The 13047-nt window shown below is 40.8% G+C and overlaps 1 protein-coding gene across 4 annotated transcripts in view; it reads right to left on the reverse strand.

Moving 5' to 3' along the window:
• The window catches only part of DOCK3 (dedicator of cytokinesis 3), a 384134-nt gene that overhangs the window by 97006 nt on the left and 274081 nt on the right, over positions 1–13047 (reverse strand). For all 4 annotated transcript variants that reach the window (XM_082348082.1, XM_082348083.1, XM_082348081.1 and 1 more), the window contains exon 13: positions 7579–7667. In XM_082348082.1, the coding sequence (XP_082204208.1) occupies positions 7579–7667 (89 nt within the window). The remainder of the gene's footprint in view (positions 1–7578; positions 7668–13047) is intronic.

Below are 13047 nucleotides of genomic sequence, written 5' to 3' on the forward strand. Positions count from 1 at the left end.
AAAAAAAATCGGTGAGTGCACTCTTACCATTCTCTATTGGCAAGGATTTATTCCAATACCCACTGACTGCCTTTTATCTCCTCATTTTTTGAGCTATCGAATTGGCCTATATATGCAAAGTACAACCTGTGAGGATGTAGGCTGAAGGTGCTGGGAGAATCACATCTAGCTTTCAAGCTACTCAAAAAGATCCTGAGTAGCTGCTCTCCTCTTCCAAACATGACAATTAAGAGGGCTTCAGTTTATGCAAGAGAGCAAGTGAAAAGGCACATGAAGAATGAAAGAAACCACCAATGGAGGCTATAAAAATTCCATCACTCAGAATAAGAGATACAAACTACTATGTATAAAATATATAAGCAATAAGCATATAGTGTGCAGTACAAGGAAATACAGCCATTATTTTGTAATAACTTTAAATGGAGTATCATCTATAAAAATGCTGAATTGCTATGAAAATAGCGATTCATAGTGCACATGAAACTAATATAAATTGTAAATCAACAATACTGCAAGTAAGAAATAAGAAAATAGAGGAAAACTCCATCCCCTTTTGTAAGGGCTGGAATCCCAGAACTTCTGGATCACTTTTCTGGCTCTGAAACCCTGAGTGATTGAGGCACATGCCAAATAATGGTAAGGCATGGTCCTTAGGACGGAAGAGCTTCCGCGAATAACTCAGAAAAATGACCACTCACCTACCCAGTACACAACCAGTCCTTTAGCAATTCTTGGTATTCTACCTACCAATCATCTGGCTCTCAAGCCAAAGAACTTGAAAGTAAATACGTCTATACAAGTTCTCTGTTAATCTGATGCCTGACACAAGAAAACTGCCTTTTTAACCTCAAGTTAAACACTGTCCCCATAAAAAAGTTACTGGACACAACTGACACCTATTTGGAATACTGGAGGGCCAGCAATCTGGCCCTGGCCCCTCGCCATCCCCATCCCTCGTGGAAGAGCTGGATGAGGATTAATAATGCAAATTAATCTTAGCCCAAGATTTGTAAATAAAGCTGTACTTAATAGCCATTTAAAAATACATAGAAAAGATGTTAAAAAAAAAAAAATAAAATAAAAATACATAGAGGGCTTCCCTGGTGACGCAGTGGTTAAGAATCCGCCTGCCAATGCAGGGGACACAGGTTCGATTCCTGGTCCGGTAAGATCCCACATCCCATGGAGCAACTAAGCCCGTGCGCCACAACTACTGAGCCTGTGCTCTAGAGCCCATGAACCATGACTAATGAAGCCCGCGTGCCACAACTACTGAAGCCCACACGCCTAGAGCCCGTGTTCTGCAACAAGAGAAGCCACCACAATGAGAAGCCCATGCACCACAATGAAGAGTAGCCCCCACTCACTGCAACTAGAGAAAGCCCGCACGCAGCAACGAAGACCCAACGCAGCCAAAAATAAATAAATTTATAAAAATAAATAAATAAATAAAATACATAGAAAACCACGGCATCAACTGTTTTATTTGCTAGAAGTTGGGTTTGTGGCTACATATCTAAGAGGCCAATAACAAAAATGAAGAGCCACATATATTAAAGCTGCACCTAAGAGATTTACTGCTGGATGACACATTTACTCTCAGCACTCAAAACCAATATAGCAGGACTTCCCTGGCGGTCCAGTGGTTAAGACTCCACCTTCCAGTGCAGGGGCTGCAGGTTCAATCCCTGGTTGGGGAGCTAAGATCCCACATGCCTCACGGCCAAAAAACCAAAACATAAAACAGAAGCAATATTGTAACAAATTCAATAAAGACTTTAAAAATGGTCCACGTCGAAAAAAATCTTAAAAAAAAAACCAATATAGCAACTCCTTCTGCATTTTTGTATGATTTGACTTGACGGGAAAGCACTAATGACTTCTGAAACAGACTGCCAAGGCAATGAACTGTTCGCGATGTTTAACAAAGATGGGTGAGAGTTTACAGTAAAGTAAATTAACTTTTTATAAAGAAGTATCTTTAATTAAGGAGACTAATAAAGACCTGAAATATTCTTTGAGCAATTATGAAATTCTCTGACACGAAGACCCTGGAGTCCAGCAGCGGAAAACCCATGCTCAGAAGCTTTGACAATAGAGTGGAAAGGTCAGTGGCCTGCAGTATGGAAACCTGGGCTCCCTGGTTAAGCCACTAAATCATTTCACTGAGCTTCAGTTTCTTCATTTATTTAATGAGGGAGCTGAAGCACGTGATTTCCAAGATCTCAACCAGCTTCCAAGTTAAGCCTTGCCAAGAAGCAGTCAGACACACACTTCAAAGAAAAGCAGCCTATTTCTCCTCCTGGATTTCCCACAAGTGCATGAAGACCTCCTCTCACTACGGCCACCCTAACTGAGGCTCTCTGAAGTCTATGGTGCCCGCAGCACAGAGGATGGGGTGCTTTTCTAACACTGTTTAAGTGGCCACTGTCTGTGAGTTCTGGACAAAAATCATGGACACTGAAGATGGCATGGTCTCTTGCTCACTCTGGGAAGTGAGACAAAATTCAGCATTTTAACCTGGTGAAGTGATGGTGGAAACTGCTCTTTAGTTGTTTCTTTTTTTTAAAAAAAACCTTTTTAAATTAATTTATTTATTTTAAAAATTTATTTATTTTATTTATTTATTTTTGGCTGCGTTGGGTCTTTGTTGCTGTGCATGAGCTTCCTCTAGTTGTGGCGAGCGGGGGCTACTCTTCATTGTGGTGCTCGGGCGCTAGGCGTGCGGGCCTCAGTAGTTGTGGCACTCGGGTTCAGCAGTTGTGGTTTGCAGGCTCTAGAGTGCAGGCTCAGTAGTTGTGGCGCATGGGCTTAGTTGCTCTGTGGCATGTGGGATCTTCCCGGACCAGGAATCGAACCCGTGTCCCCTGCACTGGCAGGTGGGTTCTTAACCACTGTGCACCAGGAAAGCCCCTCTCCATGTTTTAATCACATCATATCCCAAGAACTTGTAGCCAAGGGTAGCTCTTTATAAATAAAATAAGGAAATAAAGCAAAGAACACTATAAATATTGGTGTGAACAGTTTTCCAAATTGTAGTAACTTCTCCGTATTTTAAAAACAAGATTTGTCTCTTGCTTTAGCCTAGTTTTAGGTGAGGAATATGAACTCCCTTCCCCTTGTAGCTCCTTGGCATCCAGGCACATATAAGGGGAAATAGGCACTTAAAAACAGTGGAAAAGGCCCTGAGGAACCCCATGCTACAGAGTTTTAGAGAAGTCTCAAACTCTGAAGCCTCTGATTTGGAGCTGCTCTGAGGACCCTCCTAGTTCAATATATGTTGACCCTGAAAAAGAAAAAAAAAGTTCTTTTCAACAACTTTGGGAACTGCCATGCCCTGCAGTGGCTTTACACTGTCATTTAAGGGCAACTTTTTATTTACAACAGGTCTATGGAAGTTAAAACAAAGAAGGCTATATAAAAGAGGTTATGAAACAATTTAGCGGTATTGGGTTGGCCAAAAAGTTCCTTCGGTTTTTAAGTAAAAATAAAAGACACACTTTTCTTTCCTTTAAAAAAAAAAAATTTATTTATTTGGCTGCACCGGTCTTAGTTGCGGCACACGGGATCTTCGTTGAAGCATGCGGGATTTTTTAGTTGCAACATGCAGGATCTTTTAGTTGCAGCAGGTGGATCTTTAGTTGCGGCATGTGGGTGGGGGGGTCTTCCAATTTTGGCATGCGGGATCTTCAGTTGCGTCATGCGAACTCCCAGGTGCACCATGCGGGATCCAGTTCCCTGACCAGGGCTCGAACCCGCCTCCCTCCCACCCGAATTAAGAGCACGGAGACCTAGCCACTGGACCATCAGGGAAGTCCCAAACACGCATTTTTCATTTTCACCAAGAACTTTATTGAACAATATATTCACCGTTTTGTTCCACTACCTTCTGCCATTTTTCATGCAATTTCTTAATTCCAACTTCCCAAAATTTTTTATCTTTTTGAGCAAAGAACTGTTCCAGGTGCCTTTTACAGTCTTCCAGGGAATTGAAATTTTTTTCCATTAAGAGAATTTTGTAAAGACTGAAATAAATGGGAATCCGAAGGTTCAATGTCTGGTGAATATGGCGGATAAATCAGAACCTCCCAACCAAGCTGTAACAGTTTTTGCCTGGTCATCAAGGAAACATGCAGTCTTGCGTTATCCTGATGGAAGATTATGTGTTTTCTGTTGACTAATTCCGGATGCTTTTCATCGAGTGCTGCTTTCAGTTGGTCTAACTGGGAGCAGTACTTGCTGGAATTAATTGTTTGGTTTTCCAGAAGCAGCTCATAACAGAGGACTCCCTTCCAATCCCACCATGTATACAACATCACCTTCTTTGGATGAAGACCGGCCTTTGGTGTGGTTGGTGGTGGTTCATTTAGCTTGCCCCACGATCTCTTCCATTCCACATTATTGTACAGTATCCACTTTTCATCGCCCGTCACAATTTGTTTTTAAAACAGAATGTTTTCGTTACGTTTAAGTAGAGAATTGCATGCGGAAATATGGTCAAGAAGGGTTTTTTCGCTTAACTTATGTGGAACCTAAACATCAAAGAGATTAACAAAACCAAGCTGGTGCAAATGATTTTCAACGCTTGATTTGGATATTTTGAGTATGTCGGCTATCTCCCACATGGTATAACATTGACTGTTCTCAATTAATGTCTTGATTTGATCGCTATCAACTTCACCTGGTCTACCTGACCATGGAGCATCATCCAGCAAGAAATCTCCAGCATGAAAATTCACAAATCACCTTTGACACGTTCGATCAGTCACAGCACCTTCTCCATACACTGCACAAATCTTTTTTTGTGTTTCAGTTACATTTTTACCTTTCTAGAAATAATAAAGCATAATATGCTGAAAATGTTGCTTTTTTTCTTCCATCTTCGATATTAAAATGGCTACACAAAAATCACCAATTTTGATAAGTTTTTTTAAACGCACGCTGCTATGACAGCTGTCACAATATAATCTAACAAAACTGTTTCGAATGAAGTTGAAGACAACTAAGCGCTACTAGAGCCATCTTACAGAAAACCAAACGAACTTTTTGGCCACCTCAGTAAAAATTATCTGGAGAAACACAGTTCTATGCAAATTTGATAGCTATCTTCAAGGGCATATAAAAGCTCATAGGCTTTTATTTTTATTTATATTATATATATATATTTCATTGAGGTATAGTTGACGTACAATATTATGTAAGTTTCAGCTGTACAACCGTGATTGACAACTTTTAAAGGTTATGTTCCATTTATAGTTATTATAAAATATTGGCTATATTCTCTGTGTTGTTATATCCTTGCAGCTTATTTATTTTATACATAGTAGTTTGTACCTCTTAATCCTCTACCCCTCCCCATGTCCCTCCCCTCACTGGAAACCAACAGTTTGTTCTCTATATCTGCAAGTCTCTTTCTTTCTTGTTATATTCACTAGTTTGTTTTACGTTTTAGATTCCACATATAAGTGATATCATACAGTATTTGTCTTTCTCTAACTTATGTCACTTAGCATAATACCCTCCAACTCCACCTATGTTTTTGCAAATGGCAAAATTTCATTCTTTTTTAAGGCTGAGTAGTATTCCATTGTACATATATATACACTACATCTTCTTTATCCGTTCATCTTTTGATGGACACAGGTTGCTTCCATATCTTGGCAACTGTAAATAATGCTTCTATGAACACTGGGGTGCATACATCTTTTCGAATTAGCGTTTTTTTTTTCTTCCGGATATATACCCAGGAGTGGAATTGTTGGGTCACATGGTAGTTCTATTTTCAGTTTTTTGAGAATCCTCCATACTGTTTTCCACAGTTGCATGCACATTCCCACCAACAGTATGTGAGGGTTCCCTTTTCTCCACAGCCTCACCAACATTTGTTATTTGTGTCCTTTTTGATGATAGCCATTCTGACAGGTTTGAGGTGATACATCATTGTGGTTTTAATTTGCATTTCTCTGATCATTAATGATGTTGAGTATCTTTTCATGTGCCTGCTGGCCATCTGTACGTCTTCTTTGGAAAAACGTCTATTCAGATCTTATAGGCTTTTAAATAGTGCTTCTAATTTAATCAAGCAATATTCAGTTTAGAATTAATGTTAATATGTACAACTGTACCAAGATTTAGATAGAAATTAAACAGAGTTTTAAAATGAGGGAAAAAGAAAAGAAGTTGAGCTAAGATGAAAGCTGCTTTGAAATAAAGATCTTCTATTTTAGTTCCAGAATGACTGATACTGGCAGACTAATCATTGATTCTCATTAGCGTCAGGCTTTCTTGGTGATGCTAACAGTGAACAGGAATAGAAAAAGTGACATTCATGTGTGTCTTTTTTGGGTGTGTAATCTTTGTTCAGGAAAAAACAGACTTCACAATGTGACAAACCAGGCAACACTTTTGTTCACTCTGGATTCAAACTAGAACTCAAGTTACCTATCAAAGCATAAGGAATCCACCATGGAAAGAGCAGAAAATGTATTTTGGTCAGAAGAAATGGCCAAAAAGCACATGAAAAGATGCTCAACATCACTAATTATCAGAGAAATGCAAATCAAAACTACAATGAGGTATCACTTCACACTGGTCAGAATGGCCATCATCAAAAAGTCTACAAATAAATACTAGAGACAGTGTGGAGAAAAGGGAGCCCTCCTATACTGTTGGTGGGAATGTAAACTGGTACAGCCGTTGTGGAGAACAGCATGGAGGTTCCTTAAAAAACTAAAAATAGAACTACCATATGATCCTGCAATCCCACTCCTGGGCATATATCTGGAGAAAACCATAATCCAAAAGGATATGTGCACTCTAATGTTCACTGCAGTACTGTTTACAATAGCCAAGATGTGGAAGCAACCTAAATATCCATCGACAGAGGAATGGATAAAGAAAATGTGGTACATACATACAATGGAATATTACTCAGCCATAAAAAAGAATGAAATAATGCCCTTTGCAGCAACATGGATGGACCTAGAGATTATCATACTAAGTGAAGTAAGTCAGACAGAGAAAGACAAAAATATCATATGATATCACTTATATGTAGAATCTAAAAAAAAAAAACGGTACAAATGAACGTATTTATAAAACAGAAATAGTCACAGATGTAGAAAACAAACTTATGGTTACTATGGGGGGTGGGGGGGAGGGATAAATTGGGAGATTGGGATTGATGCATACACACTTCTATGTATAAAATAGATAACTAATAAGGACCTACTATATAACACAGGGAACTCTACTCAATACTCTGTAATGACCTATATGGGAAAAGAATCTAAAAAAGAGTGGATATATGTATAGGTATAACTGATTCACTTTGTTGTACAGCAGAAACTAACACACATTGTAAATCAACTATATTCCAATAAAAATTTTTAAAAAAAGTAATTAGGGAAGGTCTCAAATTATCACAAAAAGAAATAGAAATTGCCTGAACAGGAGAATAAATGTCTGCAGGAGACTGAACTTTACATCTGGCAACTGATCAGCACAAATCAACTAAGGTGTGTATGATCAGCAACTGCAAATGCAACACAAATTCTCCTAGTCAGAGAAGCACGTTACCATGACTGGCGCTGGGGGCAGAGTACTTGGCACTGGACTTGCGGATGATATTCTCGTGGATCTGGGACCACTCACTCTCGTTGTTGCACCTGCAACAGAAGGACAGGCATTATGATTCTCAACAGTTTTAAACATCTGGTCTGATGTTCAATGTGTAACACTAAGTTTGAAGGGATACTTCAAACTCACTTTCCTAAAGAAATGAACATATATTTTACTAAATTAGACAAGGCTCATTTTCTGGTAAGGCATACAGAAGATTCATATTTGGGGAAAGAGTAGAAACTCTAAAATGAACCTCTGCAAATATTTTTGAGTGGCAAAATATCCTATTCTCTTAAGTAACACTTTCCCACATGACAAGTTTTTTTCTTTTTTAGTTCCTTATACACCCTTAAAACTAGGCGCTAGAGGAAAGCTCCTGATAGAGGAAAAAACAGTTCCTTTCAACAAGTACTACTGTTCAGAAACTTCCATGTCACACTTGCTTTACATTGTCATTCAACTGTCACTGTAATGGCCCCAGAGAAAAATCCTGCTAAGCTCAGGGCAATGTTGACATTTGCCTGTGGCTGTCTTTCAGCCAGACCACGATAAGAAGAAAAGTTTGGGAGAGCAGTGGGCTTTGTTCACTGTGAAATCCTCTGTAGTCAAGGGGAAGGAGGGCTTAGTAGAGAAGGCTGGATGCCTAAATATGTAAGAATAAAGTTCTTTCCTAGGGACTTCAGGATTGGGAGAAAAGAGAGAATGGAGGAACAACACTGCACCTCTATTAATTTCTGACATTTTTAGAGTCTTCCCCTCTAAAGGAAAATTCCAGGAAAGCTGCAGTCATACAACCACTTGGTATGGTTTAGGAACAGAGACTAGGAAGGAATTCCTCATCCTAATGTAGACATCTTGATGAAACAACTGAAATGAGATTAGAATCATCTCTTGAAAATTCCATGTGACACCCAGAGTCTCCACAGCCTTGGCTCCTCCCTTCCCCTGTTGGATAAGGAGAACCCACTGACCCCAGAAAACAGAGCCCATGCACAAAGGAAACCACACAGGATCTTTCCATGGTAACTTAGAAGTGTGTAGTCCAGCCACAGCAAAAGGAAACTCCAGCAAGAGTTATATCATGTGCCATCCAGCAGAGTGAAGCACAACAGGTTTCTAAATAAAGGAGTTTGTATAGAGACCATTCAGAGATAAAGGAGGTTGGTCACTAGACTAATTTTTCTTAATCAGTAGCTCCTCAGACTCCTTAGTAGAAATAAGCCTCACTTACTCAGAGATGTTACAAAGAATTGTCAAAGATAAGGTTCTCAAAGTCCAGAGCTGTAAGAATAACTTCTGCTCACAGAATTCCTTCCAAGGAAAGGAAGGGGGAGAGTGTTCTTTAAAATGATCACTTGTGATTAGCAACTCAGTTGGAAATCAAAAGTGAGAGGTGCTGGCAGCAGCACGTCTAGCCCTTCCTGTCTGACATGCACACTGTCTCAGCTCTTCCAATCAGTCAATACATCAGAGAAGTACCCAGCTGGTGAGGACTCAGATTTGTCTTGCTGTCAGATTTTTGTCACTTTCTAGGTTTACAAAATCAGTAGTTACTTTCTTTAATGGAAATCTGACTATAGTTTGTTATAAATAGTGTACTCCCCCCCACTTCAAAATAAGAGTCTTGACTAATGCACAGTATAATGAATACAGACAATAATATTGTACTATAATGATGCAATGTGATAAATATTGCTTGACTGGCAATCATAATACAATATATAAATATATCAAAGTAACACGCTATACATCTCAAGTATATATATATATAAAATACACACACAAAGAATCCAAATAAATAAATAAATAAATAAAACCAAAAGAAAAAAAAAAGAGTCTTTAAAATTAACTTCCTCTCCCCAATGCGTGGTATAATTTCAGTATTTCTCCAATAAAACACTCACTGGTTCTTTGGCAGTATAGAACCAGTGAGCTGGTGCTTTATCAACCACATCAACAGTGACAATGTGTATTATTTCACTGACATGTACTTTTCCACCCAACACATACAATTCAGATGCCAGACACCTGATGGCTTGCCCCCTGTACTCCTCTCCCTTTGTATACCCCTTAACTATCATTGGCCTTCAAAGATCTGCATTTGAAGCCCATTTCCTTCCTACCATATAAGCTTTCTGGGCAATCTCACCGGCTCCCATGGTTTCAACCACCACCAAAAGCTGACAAGACCCAAAGCAGTGTCTCCAGCCCAGACTCACCCCTAAGTTCCTGACCTGCATGGCCACAAGACAGCTTATCATTTCCTACCCACATGTCTGCTCCTAGAGACTCCTTCTGAGTAGAACCCACTAGTTCACTAAACCAGAACTCTTCCAGCTGTCATCACGTCCTGTAGATTTTGTTATCTTAAACTCTGTCACATCTGACCTCTCCTCTTCATCCCTTGGTTCAGCCATTACCACCTCTCTTCCAGACCAGTGTAATCACCTCTTAACTGGCCTTTCAATTATCTCCCTTTCTAGAATGCCAAGGGAGCTTCTCAAATCATCTGAAACTAAGTAGATGTGGTGTCATCAGCATATTTTAACCAATCACTAGGATATTTTGTAAGGAAAAAATATAAATGTAAGCATTTATTAACCAAATGAGTTATGATTATAATGAAGCATGATTATGTTGTATCCAATCAAATTAGTATTTAGAGCATGATTACTGATGTTGATAGTTTGTCCTCAATCATAAGACTCACGAGGGATTGTAATCTAAAACAGGTCTGTGTGCCTCTGTGGCACACCTTCCCCACAGAGGAGGTAACCAGCACAGGCAATGAAGTAGCACTTCAATCACTACATGTCCAGGGATTTTACTCAAGGGTTAACACAGAGGGGTGAGAGGTTTTTGGTTTTCTACATGGGATCACTAAGCATTCCAAAGCATCAGAGCAGGTGTGCAGGTTCTGCTCAGCAAAGAGTGTTCAGAACACTGTTCTTATTCACTCATGTACTAGAGCACACTTTACCATTTGCCTCTTCCCTACTACCTCCTTATCTTCTTGATTTCTGTGTTTCTCATGGGTATTCACCTAACTTTCTTCTCATCTTTCGCCAAGGTGGGCAACCCAAAAAAGTATTCAAGAAGTTTTAAAGGGTTGTTTGTAAGACCTTTAAGTCTGCTTTTTTAGGATGCCTAATATAGGTAGGTATGATCAGGATATTCTCCCATATTTTATTTCACTAAGATAGGTATTCTCATGTTCATCTTACAGATGAGGAGAGTGAGGTGAAGCTGTAGTCTAAACACAGGTCTGTCTGGACCCAAAGCAGGGCAGGGGTGAGGGTGGAGGGGCAGAGAGGAAGAAGCTGCAGAGTACTGTGACCCTGAAAACCTTACTCCCACACCAGGCTTCAGTGTACTTGTCTCCCTGACACCAGTCAGAATTCCCATTCTGTCTACCTTCATCTAACTGCGACTATTCAGTTTTGACTATGGCTTAAAACTTAATTTAGTGCAAATAATCCATATTAAAATTCTTTCTTGTAGAGTGGCCAAGATGGCAGAATAAAAACACTCTGAGCTCACCTCTTCTCACACCAAAATCACAACTATTTGCAGAACAACCATTGATAAAAAATACTGGAACCTACCAGAAAAGATCTTCTACAGCCAAAGACATAAAGAAGGAACCATAACGAGACCAGAAGAAGGGGCAGACTCATAATCAAATCCCATATCTCCACATGGGTGACCCACAAACTGGAGAATAATTGTATTGCAGAGGTTCTACCATAGGAGTGAGAGTTCTGAGCCCCACGTCAGGCTCCCCAGCCCAGCACTGGCAAGATGAGCCCTCAGAGCATTTGGTTTTGAAGGCCAGTGGGGTTTAGTTAAAATAGAGACTTCAATCTTAAAGGGAGTGAAAAAAGCTCCCTTTTTTTTCACAAAAAAGCTGATGTGCACCAGCACATAGGGCAAAAAAAATAATTTGACAGGAGCCTGGGCCAGACCTTCCTGCTGGTTTTGGAGTGTCTCCTGGAGAGGTGAGGGGTGGATGAAGCTCACCCTGGGGACAGAGACACTGGTGGCAAACATACTGGGGAACACTGTTGATGGCTGACATCTTGGCTCTTTATTTCCAAGACCTGGCCCCACCCAACAGCCTCTAGGCAGCACTGCTGGGACACTTTAGGCCAAACAACTAACTGGGCGGGGACACAGTGCCAACAATCAGCAGACAGGCTGCCTAAAAACTAAAGAGCCCATAGCTACCTCTGGGCTTGCCCCCAGACATGACCCGGCCCACCAGAGGGCCAAGATGGAGCTGTACCCACCAGTGGACAGGCACTAGCCCCTCCCACCAGGAAGCCAGACCAAGCCTCTAGACCAACCTCATCCACAAAGGGGCAGACACCAGAAGCAAGAAAACTATGACCCCTCAATACAGGGCAGACCTTACCCTGGGATCAGCTGGGCCCTGGCCTGGCCCACTAGCAGGCCAATGCAACCTTCAGGACACCCCAGAACCCATACCCAACTGTGTCAGGAACCAACATGCCCCCACAAAACAATCTGAAATGAGCTCTGGGATCCCTGGGCTGTAGCCAGACTCCAGGAACAAGCTCTGCTTGCTAGTAGACCGGCACTAACCCCAGGATCTGGCTTCAGCTGCCAGTGGGAGGGCAACAGCCCCAGAGTCTTGAGGACTCTGACTCCACCCACCAGTAAGCCAGCACTAGCCCTGGGGGCCATGTAGGATTGCACAACCAGCCACCTCATGACCAGGCCCTGCTAAACAGCAGCCAGTAGCATCCACACAAAGCAGGTTCTGGCAACCAACCAGACTAGGGGTCTATCAGACCACCCACACAGTTAGCCTGCCACAACAGAAGGACCCACGGAGCCCTCTTCAAGTGAACCCTTAGATCACACAGCTTGGATGACGGGGGTGCGGAACTGCTGGGAAGCATAGGACGCTTCCTACAGAGGGCCGCTTCTCCAAGGTCGAGAAAAGTAACTAACCTACCACATACATAAAAATACAAATAGCAACTGAGATAAAATGAGAAATATGTTTCAGACGAAGGAACAAGATAAAACCCCAGAAGAACAACTAAGTGAAGGGGAGACAGGCAATCCATCCAAGGCGTTCAGAGTAATGATTGTAAAGATGATCAAAGAACTCGAGAGAAGAATGGATGCACAGAAAAAGAAGTCAGAAATTTTTTAACAAAGAGTTAGAAAATATAAAGAACAACCAAACAGAGATGAAGACTACAATAACTGAAATGAAAAATGCACTGGAAGGAATCAACAGTAGACTAAATGAATCAGAAGAATGGATCAGTGAGCTGGGAAGACAGAGTAGCGGAAATCACTGCTGCTGAACAGAAAAAAGAAAGAAGAATGAACAGAAGTCAGAACAGATTAAGAGACCTCTGGGACAACATCAAGTCTGCTAATATTCAC

The sequence above is a fragment of the Balaenoptera borealis genome, assembly GCF_965194805.1.
Source record: "Balaenoptera borealis genome assembly, chromosome: 12".
Lineage (NCBI taxonomy): Eukaryota > Metazoa > Chordata > Mammalia > Artiodactyla > Balaenopteridae > Balaenoptera > Balaenoptera borealis.